This window comes from Macaca mulatta, chromosome 7 (genome assembly GCF_049350105.2).
Source record: "Macaca mulatta isolate MMU2019108-1 chromosome 7, T2T-MMU8v2.0, whole genome shotgun sequence".
NCBI lineage: Eukaryota > Metazoa > Chordata > Mammalia > Primates > Cercopithecidae > Macaca > Macaca mulatta.
The window spans coordinates 6,854,259-6,876,983 of NC_133412.1; the positions used below are offsets into that span (position 1 = coordinate 6,854,259).

The following is a 22,725-nucleotide window of genomic DNA, read 5'->3' on the forward strand; positions in this document are numbered from 1 at the left end:
GGGTGGAGGCAGAGGTGGGCCCACAGTACCTCCATTGTTGGGTTGTCTGAGGAGCCCACTCCCCACAGGAGATGGAGGAGAACATCTGGACAGTGAGGAGGAGGAGGGACCTCGGCCCATGCCGAGCGTCCCAGAGGACCAGGAGAGCTGGGAGGCCATGGTGAGCCTGACTCCCCCCGCACCCATTTTACCACCTTCCTCTGTGGTCCCTGCAAGACCCCTTTATGCTCTTACTTTCCCTGCCTTCTGATTTCTCTGCGCCCTCATCCCTTCCGGGAGCCAGTGGTCAGACCCCATTTCCCCTGTGACCAAAAGGTGCACTCTCTGGGGCCCCAAGGGAAGGGGCTGCGCTCCACCTCTCTGCCCCATTTGTTCTGTGTATGCCCCTACAAGAATGCTCACGTCTTGCCCTCAGGTGGCATGTTTCAAATCCGCTGGAGCCAGTGCCCAGGAGGAGCAGGCAGGGTTACGAGAGCGGGTGACAGAGCAGAGGGTGTGCTGCCAGCACCTGGCTTACCTGGTGGCCTCGGCCCAGAAGGAGCCAGAGGCAGCGGTCCCAGGCCCAGGGACTGGGGGCGAGTCTGTGAGTGCGGAGACCCACCGGGCCCTGCAGGAAGTCGTGGAGAAGCTGGCCCATGCCAGAACTCACCTCCAGCTTCTCCATGACTTACTTGAAAATGCCACCTGAGGGCAGGTCGCTGCCGAGATGTGACCCCATTATTTTGGCTCTAGAGCGGCTTTATGGACCACCGGGAGGAGATGGCGGACCTGAGTGAGCTGGTGGAGAAACCCGAACTTCCGTTCATCGAATACTGGGGAGAGAGATGCCATCAGTGAGTGGGAGGCCAGGGCAGGGCAGGGGGAGCTGCAGGGCCTTCGGAGGGGCCCCAGCGTCTGAGCCCTGTCCTCCTGCAGGAATGTCCATCAGCTTCTAACAGAGGCAGGGGGCGGTGCCGAGGATGCAGCAATGGGAGGAGGACATCATCAGGCTGGTCCAGCACAGGGAGATGAAGGTAGGGTGTGCAACATCTCTGCAGGGGTGGGGGTGGGCGTGAGGGTGGGCGCCGGCAGGCAGCAGCGTGACAGCTGAGCACCCCTCCCTCCAGGTGGAGCTGCAGGAGATGCTATTATGGCTTGTGCGGACCACAACGAGCACAGCAAATTCCTGACCTCTTCCCAGAACCCTGCTCATGAGCCCCATCCAGGAGCCCCAGCCCCCCAGGAGCTTAGGGCTGCCAACCAGCATGGTGGTGAGTAGAGCCCTCAGGCGGGGCGGGTAGGCAGGAGCAGGGGGTTTGCACTGTGCTCAGATCCCCGCCTCCCTCTCTCCAAAGATCTTTGTGAGCTGAGCCTCAGCGTCAGCGCCGAGACTGGGCAAGGAGAAGCCAGGGAGGGGTCTCCCCACAACAACCCTGCTGCACAGACCATCGCGCAGGAGCACCAGGAGCACCAGGAGCACCCAGGCTTGGGCAGCAACCGCTGTGTGCCGTTCTTTTGCTGGGCTTGGCTGCCAAGAAGAAGGAGATAAACATCACCATCATCAAAGAGCTGGTCAAGACATTTTTTAAAAAGAAACAAAGCTATGGGGTGAATCTCCTACACAATCCATTTACTTCATTTGAATGTTAGAGCCACTCTTGATTATTTTTGTTTCCAATTTATAGTTTAAGTTTATTTGTAAAAAGTTAAAGGAGAGTGGGTCTCTGTGGCCTTCACTGAGGTTCACTCTGGCATCCTTTAGCATTTTTCTGTTTTAATTTCATAATTGTAGGTCATTAGCATGTATATCGAGTTTGCCGTTACGTGGTGGGAGTTCAAACACCCAAAGACCCACTGTTTGCACAAAACTATTCTCGCTGTTTGGAACAGGCTGCCATGCTTTTTTAATGTTATTGCAGCATCAGAATTCAGATAAAATTTGCTTATGTTCTGCTATTATGTTTGATTTAATCTTAATCACAGTGAGCCCTTCATTAGCTCAATATGCGGTTTGCCCTCAAGTGTGCACTGTTGATTACTTTGTACTATATGCCAGCGTGAGTACTGACATTAGAGTTGTTTAAAGTCTGAGAACTGGAAACAGCCTTTCCCCCATTTTCTGTGTACTGGTGATGGGAGTAATAACGTTTTGGGGGAGCTTTTTAAATCTCACAGAAGAGGACAGTGGCCTGCTCCGGCAGGAATGTGCGGGATACAGTGTGTTTCCTTTGTTCCGGTGCCAAGAATGAGCGCTGTACTATGGTAGTTCCCTTAGGATTCGTGTGTGCTCTGGGCTCATGAAGATATTGCATCACGAGCTGCAGCAGTGTACTCTTTATCTGTCACCTAAAAAGGGATTATTTCTGAGGAATGAAAGGCTCCCATGATTGACTGTGGATGTGGAAAACCTTTCCTAGCTTAGAGCATTTGTATCTGTAATACATTTGAAAATCAGAGTTCATGTTACCTGTTTTAATCACATGACTACATGTCCCAGTACACAAAAGGGCGCTGGCTGGCATTCTTCTTAATGTATTTAGTAAAGATCATAAGAAATCCTTTAAGAGTTTAAATGTCCCTGGAACAGGCATACAGGCTCTAGTCAAGAATGAATTAGAGTGAAGGAAAGCTGTGTGACACCTGGCATTCCTCTGTTCACAGAGCTTCTTTGAGGCTTGAAGACTGATTTTACCATCTAGACCTCTCTGGCTAATACCTATTCTTCAACCACCTTAGTTACTCTGACATAGGAATTTACTTGTTTTCCTTGAATGGAAAACACTTTAAAAAATAATAACAAACATTATTATAAATTAATATATGTGAGAGTACTTAATTGAAACAAGGAGTTTTAGTAGACAGTATTATACTGTCTTTGAAAATCAAGGAGAACTTTATGCAACTTAAGATGTTTACAAACTGCAGTGCAATCTACTGTTTGTGAATGTCAGTGTATTACGAGGTAACGTGTCTATACAATCATAGGTATATTTCTTCGCAAATTTCTTTACGAAGAGTGAAATATGTTTTTGTACCTCTCAGTTTCAGTTAGCGACATATTTTGTGCAGTATTTATGTGATCGTGCCTATGCATGATGAATGAATGAATTTCATTCACACATTGCCTAAATCATAACTTGATGGTGCTTGGGAAAGAATCAACAGTTAAAACCTCATGAGGTTCTAATGTCTGTGTCCAAAACACATCACAGTATTAGGATGTAGGGAGATATGTACGTGTGCTCCCTGGGGTGGGGATTTCTAGTTACCAGACCATCTCCATTTTTAGCATCTGGCATCCTTATGACACTTTTATAAATATGATATTCTAACAGGAGAGCAAAATACGATTTTACCGATGGAATAACAGATTTGCCTGCATTCACTGAAAGAGCACAAATATTGGGTCGTTGTGACTTCAATGGAGTCTTCCAAATTGTATGAATGTATCAATGTATTAGATAAGCCCAGTTTCAGAATGATAAAGTAAAAAATGTTAGACCAAATAATGTGGATAATTAGCAGTGGTCCGATTTCTAGCCCGTGGGTAAGTCCTGTTCTTGCCTTTTATTTTCTGAACTTGCCACTTTTGCATTCTTTGAGTTCAGTTTAAAGACAGTTACTTTAAGTCCATTGTAAAACCTCGGGCTAGAAATTGGACCACTGTTAATTAGCCATATTATTTGGTCTAATGTTTTTTCTTTATCATTCTGAAACTGGGTTTATCTAATACATGGATAAATTATTTCAAAGGTACTTTTATCGTTGAAATAACTTCACTTTTACCCTGATAAACATGAGTGACTGGGCATGACCTTCAGATAGTGTTTAGCATCTGTGACCAATCTGACCATACTGTGTTCATCAGGTGCCGATGGGTTAAATCACACACCGGCATGTTCCAGCTGAATGTCCATCTGGAAAATAAATTTACTGTATTAACTGAAATTCCACTCTTTGTGTAGGTATTTGTCATATATTTAAGAAAAAGCTAAAAAGAATGGAAATGATATGACAATAACTTAAGTCTTTCTTCAAAGTGCACGCAGTCTTTTGCGATACCTCATTCAGCCAAGTATTTGTGCTCTTCCTCATTCAGTGTAAGGCAGCTTTCGATTTGCTTAGAAGGCAACATTGGAAGGTTAGAGTTCATCAGAAACATAGAATTTTAAAATGTGAGTTCAACTGAATAAATTTGAATTTCTGTAGGAAGAATCAAAACACCTATTTAAAGATTACAATATATAATAATCATTTTAAAAGTATTTGATTAAACCTGATAGGTTTTCCAGAAATGAAAAAAACAAAATGAGCTCTAAAACCAAAGCTGACTTTTAGGAATTTGAAAATGTAAATCAGCCCTATCCATAATATAGTTAGTCTAAAATCTTATCTTAAAGAGTCATTTTTAAAACAATATAACTATTAAAAAATGTAACTGCTATCTTAATGTTCTGAAATAAGTTAAAACATTTTAAAATATGAACACTGTAGTTTAAAAGAAACAAATGGTGGGAAGAAAAAGCAAAGAAAGAAATGCCAATTCCAGCCCAAAGCTTTATTTGTCAAGTTTTCTTAGAATGAATTTTACCAATTTATGAATTCTTGTAAACAGAATGTATAATAGAAATACTGAAAGACCTTTGCCTAAAGTGGCATTATTGACTGCTGGTGTGATGCTACTGTAATGTAATAAATGATTTAATTGTTGCAAAGTGCTGTTTTTTTCCTTAAAATTTTATTTTGCGTGTCTTGAAAACTATAATATTAAAGGTATTGATACTGTGCAAATGCTAGGCATGCTTGGCATGAGATAATCTGTTTCATTTTTATAAAATTGTAATATAACTATGCAGGTGTTTATTAAAAGAACACAAAATAAAATGTTATGGGATTAAAGTTATGGGGTGAAAAAGTTATGGGATAAAAAAGTAAAAAAGTTGTGGCAAAAAAGGAGAAAAAAGTTTTATGGGAAGTTACTAAAAAAAACTTACGAAAAAGAAGTTATGGGATTTTAAAGTCATGGGACAAAAATGAAAATTAAAAGCAGGCCCCTGACAGCAAGCCCTGGAGAAGCTGGGCTGGAGTCTCCACCGCCACCATGTCCCTGCCACCCCTTCCCAGTCACCCCTTTACAATTAGGGTAGCAAGACAAGACCTCTGTCTAATGCGGAAAGACAAACAGACCCTTTGCCACCTTGACCAGGGCTGAGTCCTTAAATTTCTGGATGATGATGATTGTTATTTAAGAGCCAGAGGCTGGTGGAGTTGGTTTGTTTGGAGGAGGCCTGATGGCCTCCTTTCTCTCACCATAGCAACTTTTCCCTCAGGGAGGCTCCCAGCTTCTTATTCAGAGAGGTAGCTGAGGCAGGACAGTGGGGCTAACTGTGGACCAGGCAAGGGCACGGGCTGCTGGGGTGGCCCCCTTCCCTGGTGTACTTATTCTGTCTGTGTAACCTTTTGTATATCCCAGCGGGTAGGGCCGCCCCTGTATCGGACCTAGTGGAGGTTGGAACTGACACATGGGGAGGAGGTTTTAATAATTATTTGTGGCTGGGAAACTTATTTATTGCTAGCATAGGACAGAGGAAGGAGGCGGGGATGGGGTCGTGGCTCCCTGGTGATGCGACTCCTGTTTATTTTGCTTTTTATTTTGGAATAAACCGATTTAGCCATACTCCTCGGCCTGGTGTGCTCCCATTTCCCTCACTGGGTCCTGGAGTTTGTGCTACCAAACGAGGAGCCCTAGAGTGTCTTGAGCATGTCCAGCTAGGCTGTTGGGGACCTTCCAGGCTTGTTACCTGTATGCTGCCTGGTGGCACCTGGGGGATTCCCCGGGGACTGCCATGGCGCCTACTGGGCGCGGTCCCACCCTGACAGCCAACAGGCTCAGAAGCCTGATCTAGCGGTGGCCGGGAAGACAGGTACCAGCACCTAAGGGCACTGACTTCCACCCAGCCCAGGCGTCTTCCATTCCGTCCCCGTGCCTCCCTCTCCCGTCTGCACCTGGTGGCCTCTTCTGTCTGTCCCTCCAGAGCGCCGGCTGCCCCGCAGGCTCCCTCCAGGCTGCGTTCATGGCCCTGCCCCCTGGTGGCCAGAGCCGGCTTCACAGGATAAGAGCCAGGGAAGCTCCAGGGGCTTTCCAGGAAAAGTGAACCTTGGAAAGGGTATCGCCTTTTCACTGCTCCCAACAGCACCCTAGAAATAGCTTGGCCTTTCCCCTCCCCTGAGCTCCACAGAGAACACAGCCAGCAGAGGACACATTTCCCAGAAATGGGTTTGATTCTCAGCCAAGGGACAGCAGGACTGGTAGAGACTGTCAGGCCACACCGCTGCCTGCACAGCACTCCCATGCTTGGTGGGGGCGGGAGGGATGGCAGGGGCTGTCCGTAGGCCGAGCAGGACAGGGAGGCTCACTGGAGGTGCTGCACTTTGGAGGGGCGATGTCAGGGGACAGCTTTCTCTTGTTGGGCCGCAAGACTCCAGACGGACAGCACGGTGACTGATTCCCAGTGCTAGAGGTGAGTCGGTTGGTCACGTGTTGGGGTGTGTGTGTGTGTGTTTGTGTATGTATATATGTGTATATATGCATGTGTATATATGTATGTGTGTATATGTATGTGTATATATGTATGTGTATATATGTATGTGTGTATATGTATGTGTATATGTATGTGTATATATGTATGTGTATATATGTATGTGTATATATGTATGTGTATACGTATGTGTATGTGTGTGTATATGTGTGTGTATATATGTGTGTGTATATATGTATGTGTATATATGTATGTGTGTATATGTATGTGTATATATGTATGTGTATATATGTACATACATGTATTTATAGATATTTATAGAACAGGGCAGGGGCATACCACAGAGGGGGGCACACGTTTTCAGCCACAGTCACACCTGGAGGTGTCAGCTCACCACTACAGCAGACCAAGTCACAGATGAAGGGGGCTGGCTTTGGGGCTGGGGGAGCCACTGTCAAATCACAGAACAGCCGCCCAGGCAGGCCTGGAAAGGGAGGTCTCTGAGAAGAGGACGGATCTGTTTAGAGGTCAAAGGGGAGCCCGGGGCTCTCAGGACCGGATGGACTTGCCGGACCCGATCGGCTGGCAGTTGGAGAGAAAGCAGAGAGAAAACAGGAGAGAGAAAAGTGAGCAGAGAGCTGGTGAGGCAAGTGCAGAGCACAGGTGTGCCACAGCAGCTGTGAGAAGGCCCGGGAGGGGAGGGCGCAGGTGTGGGTGTGGCAAGCTTCCTGGAAAAGAGGGACTGGAAGGTAAAGGGGAGGATGATCAAGGGAGGACCTGGAGCTTCACAGGTGGTGCCTGGGGGCTGCGGCGGCCCTCCCTACCCCACACACGCTGGCCTCATCCACGGCACCCAGGCAGTGCACCCACCGGTCAGACCAGTGCTCGGCCCCCTCGGGCTTCCCTCTTCTCTGGTCACCCTGTCTTCCAACCCCTGGTCTGGGGCCACCTCTCACCTTGGGGAGCCCAACGCAACAGCCACCAGGTCTGACAGAGAAGGAACACTGCTTGAACCAGGATGATGAAGCTAAAAGTGATGGATGGCTGGAGTGATCGCTGGAGCCCCCTCTGGGCAGTCAGAAAGCCCAGCACCCTCTGAAGGGACCCTGTGAGAGGCAGAGAGGGCAGGCAGCTGGATGCCACTGGCTGTAGAATTGTAAGTCTAATAGCGGAGCCTCAGCTTGTTGGGGGTTGCAGGTCACATAGGTGAGGCTGGGCCCTTCCTGCTGGGAGAGTCCATGGCAGGGGAGGTGGGTGGGCTTGCTGGGCAGAGCTCAGCCGGCACACCAGGCACTGTGGTCCCCTTGGCTGAATAGCAGAGGCAACCTCTTGGAGCAACAGGCCAAGGTGCGTGAGCCTGCTGGCCAGCGATAGTGCTTCAGCGGGGGCCCGGGACCCTGCCTTCCGTCACAGGCTGGCAGCTATGATGGGACCTGGGAGGGAGGGAAGGGGCTGTGTGTCACCGCCTGGCCTGTGAGGTGTGTTGTGGGTTGGGACTCTCGAAGTTTTATCCTAGATCACCACTGGATTGCCGACAGATAGAGGAGGTGGGACCCTGACTCTCACCCCTGCTCTGCAGTGGATTTGGCTCTCAGCACTCCCAGGCTGGGAGGCGGATACTCTGCCCTGGCAGCATGACTCAGACTGCACAACAGGTACAGCGTGCCCAGAATGACATTTCTAGGCCTCTGGTGGCCTCAGAGTACAGCCCCACACACAACCCCCTCCCAGCTCTCAGCCCTGACACCATAAACCACGAGCTCTCTGACAGTTCCAGAGAGCACCCACGTCTGCCAGCTTGGGTCTGGAGCCTGTTCCAAGAGCCCCCAGGCTCAGCCATTGGGGATGGGGGGCTTTGGGGCCATTGGTGCCAGCCCTGGTACCTGCGTCTGGCAAGGACGCTCTGCACCTGCAGCCAGGAGTTGTCCACGGGCCCCTGTGTGTGTGTATGCTGACGGTGGTCGTGTTCATGTCACTAATGATGCTAAGTGCCTCCTTCAGTACATGTTGCATACGCAGCATCTTGTCGCGCCGCTGTATCTGATCTGCTGACTCCTCCATCAGCGTGTTCTGGTCCCCACACGAGTACAGGGACAGGACTCCTGGTTGTCCTGCAGGTTCAATTTCAGGACGCCAGGGTGGACAGCAGCTCCGAGAAGATGAACTCCTTGGTCTGAGAGTGGGCAAAGAGGGAAGGAGGTTGGGACCTGATGCCTGCGCTGCCCTGGCCTCCTGCCAGGCCCTGCTGGGACTGTGTGCTGGACTTGGAGCCCTGAGTATGGCTTTTCAGACGCGGCTTCTACACCGCTTAGACTCAAAGATCTGCCTCCCCACCACCCTTTCCTCACTCAGATAGGGACACTGAGGTCCAGAGGAAAAGTCACCCACCCAAGGTCACAGGTCTGGGAGGGGATCCAGGACCTATCATGCCACCAGGATGCCCATCTACTTAGTTTTAAAAAAAATTTTTTTTGGAGATAGGATCTCGCTCTGTCGCTAGGCTGGAGTACAGTGGGCGAGATCACCGCTCACCGCAGCCTCAGCCTCTTGGGCTCAAAGTGATCCTCCAATGTCAGCCTGTCGAGTAGCTAGGACTATAGGCACGTGCCACCACCAAGCCCAGCTTTTTAAAAAATTTTTGTGTAGAGACCAGTCTCACTATGTTGCCCAGGCTGGTCTTGAACTCCTGGGCTCAAGCTATCCTCCCGACTTGGCCTTCCAAAGTGCTGGGATTACAGGCATGGGCCACTGTCCTCAGTACCACATTATATTTCTATGAGACAGCTCTGCTTTAGACCGTGCCTCCCTCCTTGGACCTGGTCCCATAGGATTGGTCTGCATCTCCCTCAGACCAACATGGCCACCTGCATCCCCAGTGCCACAGGAGCCCCCTGCCCCCATGAGGTGGTGCATGCACGTTGTTGATCATGACATGCATGATGGTCTTGGCCATGACACCAACCATGAGGTCCCACATGGTCTTGTGGACAATGGCCATGTACGAGTCCTCCAGGTTCTGGGTGGTTTCCATTTGCTGCTCCAGCAAGTCCATGGAGTTCATGAAGCTGTGAGAACCATTCTCGTCAGCCTTGCTGTCCGGTCATGGAGAACACAAGGGCATCAGGGTGGCCAGGCCATGCAGCCAGGCTCCAGGAATCCCCAGGATCTCAGCCCCTCCAAGGGTACCTGGAACACTGAGGCACAGAGAGAAGCAACTGGGCTGAACATGCACCGAGCTTCCCACACGCTCCTGACAGTTTCAGGTCTCTGCCTCAGGACCCGAGACTCCCTCTGATTCAGTCTCGTCTTAATTCTGACTCTAGTGCCCAGAATTTGCCTCAAGTTATCAATCCAGAAATTGGAAAAGAACATCTCCAGGTCCCTGGCCTGATGACCTGACCAGAGGTTGTGCCAGGCTGCAGACGCCTGGCAGGAGGCAAGAAAAGGGCACACTCAATTTCCCCTTGTCCTGGGAGGCCCACGTGCCAACACTGCCACCGCCGCTGCCACCAGGGAACACGGCAAAGTAGACACACACAGAGAGGAAAACGGGAAGGGTCGAGTGAACCTGGGACACTGCACCCCGACTTTAACGTGTTGTTGAATTCAATTAGCTAATATTTTGTTGAGGATTTTTGCATCAATATTCATCGGTGATATTGGCCTGTAGTTTTCTTTTTTGGATGTATCTTTGGTTTTGGTATCAGGGCGATACTAGCCTTGTAGAAAGAGTTTGGAAGTTTTCCCTCCTCTAGTTTTGGAATTGTTTGGGTAAGGTTGGTATTAGTTCTTCTTTAAATGTTTGCTAGAATTCAGCAGTGAATCCTCAGGTCCCAGGCTTTTCTTTGCTGGGAGACTTTTTATTACCGCTTCAATCCCATTATTTGTTATTGGTCTGTTCAGGTTTTGGATTCATCATGGTTCAATCTTGGTAGGCTGGATGTGTCTGGAAATTTATCCATTTTTAGTACGTTTTCCTATTTCTGTGCATATAGTTTGTGATGATAGCCACTAGTGATCCTTTGGGTTTTTGCAGTATCAGTAGTCATGTTTCCTTTTGTCAATGTTGTTTATCTTCTCAAAAAACCAACTTTTTTATTTTTTTGACACAGAGTCTTGCTCTGTCATCCAGGCTGGAGTGCAATGGTGTAATCTCGGCTCACTGCAACCTCTGCCTCCCAGGTTCAAGTGATTCTCCTGCCTTAGCCTCCCGAGTAGCTGGGATTACAGGTGCGCACCACCACACCTGGCTAATTTTTGCATTTTTAGTAGAGACGTGGTTTCACCTTGTTCAACTCCTGACCTCGTGAGCCACCCACCTCGCCCCCCCCTCAAAGTGCTGTGATTATAGGCATGAGACACCACGCCCAGCCCACAGTTTGTGTTTAAATTTTTTTACTTTTTTTTTTTTTTTTCTTTAGAGACAGGGTCTCATTCTATTGCCCAGGCTGCAGTGCAGTGGTGCAATCATGGTTCACTGTAACCTTGAACACCTAAATTCAAGAGATCCTCCCACCTCAACCTCATGAGTAGCTGGGCCTACAAGCCTGCACCACCACACCTGGCTAATTTTTCTAGTTTTTGTAGAGACATGGTTTTGCTGTGTTGCCCAGGTTGGTCTTGAACTCCTGGCCTCGAGCAATCCTCCTGCCTTGGCCTCCCAAAGTGCCAGGATTACAGGCATGAGCCACCATGCCTGGCCTATATATACATTTCCTTTTCCATGTTATATAAAGTATGCTGTATGCATCCTTCTGGAATTTCTTTTTTTCACTTAATAGTAGGAGTCACACAGTTGGAAGTAAAGCACTCCTCAGCAAGTGTAAAAGAACAGAAATTATAACAAACTGTCTTTCAGACCACAGTGCAATCAAACTAGAACTCAGGATTAAGAAACTCAATCAAAACTGCTCAAGTACACGGAAACTGAACAACCTGCTCCTGAATGACTACTGGGTACATAATGAAATGAAAGCAGAAATAAAGATATTCTTTGAAAGCAATGAGAACAAAGATACAACATATCAGAATCTCTGGAACACATTTAAAGCAGTATGTAGAGGGAAATTTATAGCACTAAATGCCCACAAGAGAAAGCTGGAAAGATCTACAATTGACACCCTAACATCACAATTAAAAGAACTAGAGAAGCAAGAGCAAACACATTCAAAAGCTAGCAGAAGGCAAGAAATAACTAAGATCAGAGCAGAACTGAAGGAGATAGAGACACAAAAAACCCTTCAAAAAACCAATGAATCAGAGAGCTGGTTTTTGAAAAGATCAACAAAATTGATAGACTGCTAGCAAGACTAATAAAGAAGAAAAGAGAGAAGAATCAAATAAATGCAACAAAAAATGATAAAGGGGATATCACCACCAATCCCACAGAAATACAAACTACCATCAGAGAATACTATAAACACCTCTGCAAATAAACTAGAAAATCTAAAAGAAATGGATAAATTCCTGGACGCATACACTCTCCCAAGACTAAACCAGGAAGAAGTTGAATCCCTGAATAGACCAATAACAGGCTCTGAAATTGAGGTAATAATTAATAGCCTACCAACCAAAAAAAGTCCAGGACCAGATGGATTCACAGCTGAATTCTACCAGAGGTACAAGGAGGAGCTGGTACCATTTTTTTCTGAAATTATTCCAATTAATAGAAAAGGAGGGAATCCTCCCTAACTCATTTTATGAGGCCAACATTATCCTAATACCAAAGCCTGCCAGAGACACAACAAAAAAGAAGAATTTTAAACCAATATCCCTGATGAACATCTATGCAAAAATCCTCAATAAAATACGGGCAAACCAAATCCAGCAGCACATCAAAAGCTTATCCACCATGATAAAGTGGGCTTCATCCCTCGGATGCAAGACTGGTTCAACACATGCAAATCAATAAATATAATCCAGCATATAAACAGAACCAAAGACAAAAACCACATGATTATCTCAATAGATGCAGAAAAGGCCTTTGACAAAATTCAACAACCCTTCATGCTAAAAACTCTCAATAAATTCAGTGTTGATGGAATGTATCTGAAAATAATAAGAGCTATTTATGACAAACCCACAGCCAATATCATACTGAATGGGCAAAAACTGGAAGCATCCCCTTTGAAAACTGGCACAAGAGAGGGATGCCCTCTCTCACCACTCCTATTCAACATAGTGTTGGAAGTTCTGGCCAGGGCAATTAGGCAAGAGAAAGAAATAAAGTGTATTCAATTAGGAAAAGAGGAAGTCAAATTGTCGCTGTGTGCAGATGACATGATTGTATATTTAGAAAACCCCATTGTCTCAGCCAAAAATCTCCTTAAGCTGATAAACAACTTCAGCAAAGTCTCAGGATGCAAAATTAATGTGCAAAAATCAGAAGCATTCTTATACACAATAACAGAAAATCAGAGAGCCAAATTGTGAGTGAACTCCCATTCACAATAGCTTCAAAGAGAATAAAATACCTAGGAATCCAACTTACAAGGGATGTGAAGGACCTCTTCAAGGAGAACTACAAACCACTGCTCAAGGAAATAAAAGAGGACACAAACAAATGGAAGAACATTCCATGCTCATGGATAGGAAGAATCAATGTCATGAAAATGGCCATACTGCCCAAGGTAATTTATAGATTCAATGCCATCCCCATCAAGCTACTAATGACTTTCTTCACATAATTGGAAAAAACTAAAGTTCATATGGAACCAAAAAAAAGCCCACATTGCCAACACAATCCTAAGCCAAAAGAACAAAGCTGGAGGCATCATGCTACCTGACTTCAAACTATACTACAAGGCTACAGTAACCAAAACAGCATGGTACTGGTACCAAAACAGAGATATAGACCAATGGAACAGAACAGAGCCCTCAAAAATAATACCACACATCTACAGACATCTGATCTTTGATAAACCTGACAAAAACAAGAAATGGGGAAAGGATTCCCTACTTAATAAATGGTGCTGGGAAAATTGGCTAGCCATAAGTAGAAAGCTGAAACTGTATCCCTTCCTTACATCTCATACAAAAATTAATTCCAGATGGATTAGAGACTTAAATGTTAGACCTAAAACCATAAGAACCCTAGAAGAAAACCTAGGCAATACCATTCAGAACATGGGCAAGGACTTCATGTCTAAAACACCAAAAGCAATGGCAACAAAAGCCAAAATTGACAAATGGGATCTAATTAAACTGAAGAGTTTCTGCACAGCAAAAGAAACTACCATCAGAGTGAACAGGCAACCTACAGAATGGGAGAACATTTTTGCAATCTACTTATCTGACAAAGGGCTAATATCCAGAACCTACAAAGAACTCAAACAAATTTACATGAAAAAAACAACCCCACCAAAAAGTGGGAAAAGGATATGAACAGACACTTCTCAAAAGAAGACATTTATACAGCCAATAGACACATGAAAAAATGCTCATCATCACTAGCCATCAGAGACATGCAAATCAAAACCACAATGAGATATCATCTCACATCAGTTAGAATGGTGATCACTAAAAAGTCAGGAAACAACAGGTGCTGGAAAGGATGTGGAGAAATACGAACACTTTTACACTGTTGGTGGGACTGTAAACTAGTTCAACCATTGTGGAAGACAGTGTGGCCAGTCCTCAAGGATGTAGAACTAAAAATACCATTTGACCCAGTCGTCCCATTACTGGGTATATACCCAAAGGATTATAAATCATGCTGCTATAAAGACACATGAACACATATGTTTATTGTGACACTATTCACAATAGCAAAGAGTTGGAACCAACCCAAATGTCCATCAATGACAGACTGGATTAAGAAAATGTGGCACATATACACCATGGAATACTATGCAGCCATAAAAAAGGATGAGTTCATATCCTTTGTAGGGACATGGATGCAGCTGGAAACCATCATTCTCAGCAAACTATCGCAAGAACAGAAAACCAAACAGCGCATATTCTCACTCATAGGTGGGAACTGAACAATGAGATCACTTGGACACAGGAAGGGGAACATCCCACACTGGGGCCTGTTGTGGAGTGGAGAGAAGGGGGAGGGATAGCTTTAGGAGATATACCTAATGTAAATGATGAGTTAATGGGTGCAGCACACCAACATATGTAAACATATGTAACAAACCTGCACGTTGTGCACATGTACCCTAGAACATGAAGTATAATAATAAAAAAAACTAACGAACTGAAAAACATAAAACATCAGCAACCTGATGTCACCACAAAAGACAAAACAGCACACAGCCTTCTCGTGACCCTATTTTGCTGACAGTCCACGAGCTAATAATCAGCCTGAACTCAGCAGTGCTCTGTTCCCTTGGAGACACACACACACACACACACACACACACACACACAGTTGGTGGTTGTGCCGCCCTGAGGCTACAGTAGGTGAATGTGATGAAGGGACCAGATGGGTCAGGCAGAAAGGTGCTGGGTTAAGGGAGGAGGGGGCAGCCGGGGGCGCGCGCACGCTGTAGACTGTAGACTTGCGCATCCGTGAAAGAGGGTGCGCTGAGGGGCGAGGGGCGAGGGGCCACGGGGGCGGGGGCGGGGGCGGGGGCGGGGGCGGGGGCGGGGGCGGGGGCGGGGGCGGGGGCGGGGCAGCCCTTTCCCAGGCGGGGGCGGTGGTGCTGTTGCCCTGTTGCCCTTTTAGGCTGCAGCTTGACAGGAGTCACTCCTCCTGTCGGTGGAGTTGGTTACAAAGGGAGCAGCCCCCCAGGCCGCCACACAGCTCCTGCCAAGGCCTTCGTGCCCCTGCCATTTTCCAGCGATGTTCCCAGGAGGGTCCGGGCGGCGGGGAGAGGCGGAGCCAGGAGAGCTGAGCCAGGCGGCCCCGCCGGGTGGTCGTGGCCATGACAGCGGCTCCAGACGGCTTCCCTTCCGCGTCCCTCCTACCGGAGATGGGGGGAAGATGTCTGTGTCAGGGTTCAAGGCCAAACTGAAGTTGCTGGCGTCTATCTTCCACAAGAACCAGGAGCCTCAGCGGAGGCTCATGCTCCACTGCAACAGGACGGTGAGGCGCCCCGCGGCGGCCTCGCGGGGCAAGGCGAGGGCGGAGAGAGAGGGGCCCCCGGAGGGACAAAGGGGAACCTGCCCGGGAGAGGCCCCGGTTGCCCCGCCCCTTTCTCCCGCAACTGGCCCAGCCCGGTCCCGGACTGCGCGAGGCACGGGTGGGAGGAGACGGAGGGCGCGTCCTCGGGCTCCTCGCACTGGGCTGGCTTGGGGGCTACTGGCCCCTTTCGGTCCCCGTCGCCGCTCCCGGAGGTGGGAGCCCGCGGCGGCCGGAGCCCTGTCGCCGGAGCCCTGTCGGGACCCATGGTCGCCCGCAGTCAGCCGGCCTGCTCCCGGGACCGCGACAGGGTAGGGCGGCTCCGGCCTTGTTGTGAGCCCAGGTGGGGAAGGGGAAAGGCTTTTAAGATTTTCGGGGTTTTGGCCGGGCGCAGTGGCCGACGGCTGTAATCCCAGCACTTTGTGAGGCCGAGGCGGGCGGATCACTTGTGGTCAGGAGTTCGAAACCAGCCTGGCCAACATGGTGAAACCCCATCTCTACTAAAATATACAAAAATTAGCCGGGCGTGGTGGCAGGCGACTTAATCCCAGCTACTTGGGAGGCGGAGGCAGGAGAATCGTTTGAACCCGGAAGGCAGAGGTTGCAGTGAGCCAACATCGAGCCATTGTACTCAAACCTGGGGGATAAGAAGGAGACTTAAAAAAAAAAAAAAAACCGCTCCTGCCACCACGCCTGCCTAACTTTTATGTCTTTAGTAAAGACGGGGTTTCACCATGTTGGCCAGGCTGGTCTCAAACTCCTGACCTCAAATGACCCACGTTTGCCTCCCAAAGTGCTGGGATTCCTTCAATTCAATCAAGTTGACACTCAGTATTAACCATCACACGTGTCTTCAGAATTGTCACTCTTTCCTGCTGTGGCCTCCGTCTCCTGGTTTGCAGACCCATGCTCCTCCTGTGGCACCAGGGTGGGGAGATGCTGGCAGGAGAGCTTTCTAGCTCCTCAGTTAAAAGGCAGAGATGGAGTCTAAGATTTGCTGCTGTGTTGAGTGATATTAAAAACATTTTCTTTTTTCTCTGGTTTTCACACTCATAGTAAGAGGCCATCAAGATAGGCTTCCTATATGGGAGGGTGATCCTTACCAACTGTAGCTGGGAGAAATACAGTAAAGAATGTTAGATTGTTCTGGGAAAAAAGTGGTCCCTCCATTATTTGGATTGGGTTTGTGGCTTTGTCAAGCCCAGCAGTCTGATTCCATCTGCTTTTTGTCTTCCAGCATGTCCCTGTGGTTTTGGTTCACTCAGAGTATTCTCCTTGTATCTGTTATTTTTTTTGCTGCTGCGGCAGACTTACTCTTTTTAATAAAATACTGTCATTTTGGTGGGAAGACCAGGCCACATTTTGGAAGGAGGACCAGGCCACATCTTGAAATGAAATTCATCTTAGGATTTCACAACCCTAACCCACTTTTTGTTTTAAATTACTTACCCTTTTTGAGGGGTGGGGACTCAGCTTTGTCGTTTGTAAAATGAAAGAGAGTAACTGGGCTGATGGTTACAGACATGGATGCATGTCAGAATCACCTCAGAGAGATTTTTAAAAACAGATTGCCCCCAGCACTTCGGGAGGCCGAGGTGGGCAGATCGTGAGGTCAAGAGATGGAGACCATCCTGGCCAACATGGTGAAACTCTGTCTCTACTAAAAATACAAAAATTAGCTGGGCATGGTGGCACACGCCTGTAATCCCAGCTACTCGGGAGGCTGAGGCAGGAGAATCACTTGAACTCAGGAGGCAGAGGTTGCAGTGAGCCAAGATTGTGCCACTGCACTCCAGCCTGGCAACAGAGCAAGACTCCGTCTCAAAAAAAACAAAAACATAAACAAAAACAGAATCTCTGGGTAGGCTTTGAAATGAGCATTTCAAAAATGCTCTTTCAATCACTGACGCAACCAAAGTCTTTGGGACTTTTAGGCTAAGTATATATTCTTTAGATACCCAGAATAGTTTGATTTGGAATGTATCGATTTAGGGAGATGAAAAAGGGGCGAATTATGTTTTGGAAGCTGCTGCTTGCTTCCTTTTTCCATTTAGATTTTAAAAGACAATGTCTAAAAAGATGCAGATTTAAAGGAAATACAAGTTAATTCTGCATGGGTATGTTTATCTACATGGCATTCTCCAGCTCACTAATCCAGAAGAGTTCTAACACCCTCTGTGATCATGGGTTTGTTTTTCTTAAGTATTCCTCCATCAGAGTATCTGAGAACAGATGCTTAGAAACTGCTGAGACCTTTCTTGGTCTTACTGGATCTCTGGATCCTAGTTTCTTGATCTTCTACATATTCTGAGTTCTAACCTGTACTGGCCTTTGTGGTTAAAGATGCATTTATATACTGTGCCATGGCCAGTATCTTAGGAGCTTATCATTTGAACTCAGCCCAAACTGGGTATGAAGGCCCTTCCTAAAACCCCACTAAATTCATTTCTAAACTTAATCATTGTAAATTGTGTCAGTTGGTAAATTCTGTCTTGTAGAGAGGTATTATGTAGTAAATAACATGTTTTTAAAACTAAAATTTGCTTTTTACTAAGGTAGTAATCATTTCATAATTCTTAGTTTTGTGAAGTGTCTATAAATAAGACATCTGATCTTTTAAAATGAAAAGGAATTGAATTTATGTAATGATTCAGGCTTTTCAAAGTTAAAAAGGTAGTTATTTTAAGGAATGGATAGTTTGGGATATTTATTTTAAACAAGATAAGCAATTGATCTTATACACATGTAAGTAAAATGTTTTTTTATTTTAAATTAGATTCTGTTTTAACATTTTTTTGGTTTTGCTTTATATTTGACTGATTGCTTTTCTTTATTCCTAATTCTTTTATTTTTTTGTTTTGTTTTTAAAAGCTGATAACTGTTGTTTGTCAAATCAAAGTTGGATTTAAAAATAAACATTTAATGTTAATAAGCTCTCTGGTAGCGGCACTGCAGTGACAGATGGTTGAGAGTTTGTCCCTAAAGCTATGGCACCAGTCTTCTAATGGACTTAGCCTGTATTCAGCCTGTGTAACCCTGGCAGATTCTTTCTCTTATTTCAGAATGGGACAACAGAGGAAGTGACTTCAGAGGAAGAGGAAGAAGAGGACACAGCTGAAGTAGGTATTTTATATAAGAATGACATTTCATAAATGTCCTCATTTTTGATTTGAGGAATTCTCTAAATCTCTTTTGTAAACTACTATTAATGTGGAAAAATTGAAAGCACATTGTATTTGGAATGGAGTATAATTTCTCAACTCTCTTTTACCTCTACCTGATGATACACCTTTGAGCAAGTAGCTTTATCTGAATTCTTTGGGTTTGATTTTCTGGAAAACAAAAGCTCTTAACTTTTAGCACCAAAGCTTTATTTATATTTAATACTAATCAGTCCTTAGCCTGCATTTGGTTATTTTTAGGAAGAGGAACTACTAAGTTTAAAAAATGTTATGTTTGCATAAAAGGAGAATTTGAGAACATGTTAGGAACTATGCACCAGAGGTAGTGACACTGTCTCTTGTTGAAAAATCATCAAGGAATTTTCTGTTAGTCTGTTTTATGCTGCTATAACAGAATACCAGAGACTGGGTGATTTATAAAGAACAGACATTGATTTTCTGACAGTTCTGGAGACTGGGAAGTTCAAGATGGAAATACCAACATTTGGTGTCTGAGGACCTTCTTCTTGCATCCTCACATGGTAGAGCAAGGTAGGGCAGGAGAGCAAGCTAGTCCCATGTGTGAAGCCTCATTCATCACGGCCTTAATCCCATTAAGGAGGAAGGAGCCCTCTTGGCCTGATCTCCTCTTAAAGGTCCTACCTCTTAATATCATCACATTAGAAACACCTGAATTTTGAAGGGAACCCATTCAAACGGTAGCAAATTTAGTAGAGCAAATTCCAAAGAGATTGAGCCTAGGCCAGTTGTCAGTCATGGGTATAATTTTTAGATGTTTTCAGGCTCTGAAGCTTTGCATTTACATTCAGATTTTGCAACAAAGATCTGTGTCTCTGGATAGTTTGTGATATTTATTTTAAACAAGATAAGCAATGGATCTTATACACATAGAAGGCATGTGAATGTTATGGTCTTGATTGTTTTAAAAGATATTTTCTGTTTGGGGTCTTATAATTAATTTAGGCTTTCATTTTCTTGGTTTGGAGATTATTAATCTAAAATATACTTTAGAGTGCTTCCGAACTAAAGATGTAGTGTTGTAGGCTTGTTGTTGTTTGTTTGTTTGAGACAGGGTGTCGCTGTCACCCAGGCTGGAGTGCAGTAGCGTGGTCACGGCTCACTGCAACCTTGAACTCCTGGGTTCGAGCAGTCCTCATGAGTAGCTGGAACTACAGGTGGGTGCCACAAGTTCAGCTAATTTTTTAAATTTTCTGTAGAGTTTGAGTCTTGCTCTGTTGCCCAGGCTGGTCTTCAACTCCTGGCCTCAAGTTATCCACCACCTTGGCCTCCCAAAGTGCTGGGATTACATGCGTGTGCCACTGCGCCTGGCTGTAAAGCTTGTTTTATGCGTCTGGGAGTAAAAATACTTCTTAAAATTGTCCAATTAGAATGAGAGTTTAGGCCAGGTGTGGTGGCTCTCACCTATAATCCCAGCACTTTGGGAGGCCAAGGCGGGCGGATCACAAGGTCAGGGGATCAAGACCATCCTGGCTAACAAGGTGAAACCCTGTGTCTACTAAAAACACAAAAAATTAGTCGGGTGTGGCGGCGGACACCTGTAGTTCCAGCTACTCAGGAGGCTGAGGCAGGAGAATAGTGTGAACCCAGGAGGTGGAACTTGCAGTGAGCTGAGATCACGCCACTGCACTCCAGCCTGGGTGACAGAGCAAGATTCCGTCTCAAAAAAAGGAAAAAGAATGAGAGTTTAATGTTTTTATGCAGTTTAGCTCAGGGGGAATAAACTGCATGAAAACATTAAACTTTTTCCGTGGGTCAGGCGGCCATTGTACTAAAGATTGTGAACACTTTCATTTTCCCCTCACAAGATAATGAACAAGGAACAACAGCTTTGAGGGAAATCTAGAAAAGTAAGAGACTGGACTTTGGAGATGTCAGATGAGGACAGGTGAAAAGCAGATATTCTAGGCTCCTGAAAGAACATGGGAACAGGCCCAGAACAACCCTGGACATGGTGTGTTTGGGTGCATTGGATGCTTTTCTTTTGAGAAGGAAGGTTGATGTTTTGAAGTCATGGAAAATGTTCAAAATATTGTGAGAATTACCAAAATGTGACTCAGAAACATGAGTTGAGCACATGCTGTTGGAAAAAAAATGGTGCTGATCTTCTTGCTTAATGCAGAGGTGCCAAAAACCTTCGCTTGTAAAACAAAACAAACAAAAAACAACAACAAAAAAGAAAAACTGCAATATCTACAGAGTACAATAAAGTGAAGCGCAATAAAGTGAAGTATGCCTGTATGGAAGATTATGACATCAGCGAACAAACAACTATATGCCTTTCTTTCCAATGTGTGTGCCATTTATTAGTCCTTGTTGCCTAATCACTTTGGCTAGGACTTCTATCTAGTACTATGTTGGAAAACAAAGGGGCTAGTATGAGCATCCTTGCCTTGTTCTTCGTATTAGGGGGAAAGCTTTTTACCATTAAATATGTTGGTGTGGGGTTGTCATAAATGGCCATTGTTAAGTTGAAATGTGTCTTTATTTGTTTGTTTGTTTGTTTGTTTGTTTGTGTGTTTCAACTAGAGATAGGGTCTCACTATGTTGCCCAGGCTGGTCTTGAACTCCTGAGCTCAAGCGGTCTTCCGGCCTCAGCCTCTCAAAGTGCTGGGATTACAGGCGTGAGCCACTGCGCCCGACTGAGAAAAATTCTTCCTATACCTAAATTTTTGAGAGTTTTTTCATCATGGAAAGGATGTTAAATTTTGTCAAATGTTTTTTGTGCATCTATTGAGATGATGATATGATGTTTATCTTTTATGCTGTTAATGTGATGTATCACAATTATTGATTTTTGTATGTTGAATCATTCTTGCATCCCAGGAATAAATCTCCTCAGTCATGGTAGTTATGATATAGATTTGGTTTATTTGGCCCCACTAAATTTTATGTTCAATTTTGATCCCCAATTTGGTAGTATTGGGAAGTAGGGCCTCATGGCAGGTGTTTGGGGTCTCATGAATGGCTTGGTGCCATCTTGGAATACTGAGTTCTCATCTTGCAAGACTGGATTGGTTTTGGGGGTAATAAATTAGTTCCCCTTTGAGTAGGTGTTACAAAGCCAGGATACCCCTTGGGTTTGTTCTCGTTTCACATATGCCCGCCTCCCCTTTTACATTCTTCACCATGTTTTGACACAGCACAAAAGCCCTCAGGAGAGGCAGATGCTGGCATCATGCTTCTTGTACAGCCTGCAGAACTGTGACCATTTCAATGCAGTATTCAATTTGGTTTTCTAGTCTTTTATGGAAGATATTTGGATCTATTTTCATCAGAGTTGGTGGTCTGTGATTTTCTTTTTTTGTAGTGTTCTGGATTTGGCTTTGATATCAGGGTAATGCTGGCATAGTAAAATGAGTTCGGAAGTGGTCCATCCTCTTCAGTTTTTTTGGAAGCAATTGGGATATACTTACATTAATTCTTCTTTAAATGCTTGCTAGAATTCAGTAGTGAAGCCATATGATTCTTGTGCCTCAGCCTCCTGAGTAGCTGGGATTACAGGTGCCTGCCACCATGCCTGGCTAATTTTTGTATTTTTAGTAAAGTTGGGGTTTCACCATGTTGGCCAGGCTAGTCTTGAACTCCTGACCTCAAGTGATCCACCTGCTTTGGCCTCCCAAAGTGCTGGGATTACAGGAGTCACTGTTCCTGGCCCATAGACTTCTTTTTGATGGAGATTTTTAACAACCAAATCGATATCATTAATCATTACTGGTATGTTTAGTTTCTCCATTTCTCCATGCTTCGGACTTGGTAAGATATAGTTCCCAGGAATTTACCTACATTTTAGGTTATCTTTTTTATGGCATATAATTGTTATTCATAGTCCCTTATGGTCCTTTTTATTTCTGTGGTATTAGTTGTAAAGTCTCCACTTTTATTTATGGTTTTGTGTATTTGAGTCCTGTCACATTTTATCTTAGTCCAGCAAAAGGTG

The 22,725-nt window shown here is 45.5% G+C and overlaps 1 protein-coding gene and 1 pseudogene across 1 annotated transcript; one reads left to right on the plus strand and one right to left on the minus strand.

Moving 5' to 3' along the window:
• Nucleotides 1-802: 802 nt before the first annotated feature.
• On the minus strand, nt 803-9,431 carry LOC144329756 (uncharacterized; annotated as a pseudogene).
• A 19-nt stretch (nt 9,432-9,450) lies between these two features.
• On the plus strand, nt 9,451-21,635 carry LOC144329757 (uncharacterized). Its single transcript, XM_077938786.1, has 4 exons — nt 9,451-9,781; nt 15,505-15,896; nt 18,648-18,704; nt 21,315-21,635. Exons 1-4 carry the CDS (start codon nt 9,451-9,453, stop codon nt 21,318-21,320), a joined length of 786 nt encoding a protein of 261 aa, XP_077794912.1. The 3' UTR covers nt 21,321-21,635.
• The last annotated feature ends 1,090 nt before the right edge of the window (nt 21,636-22,725 follow it).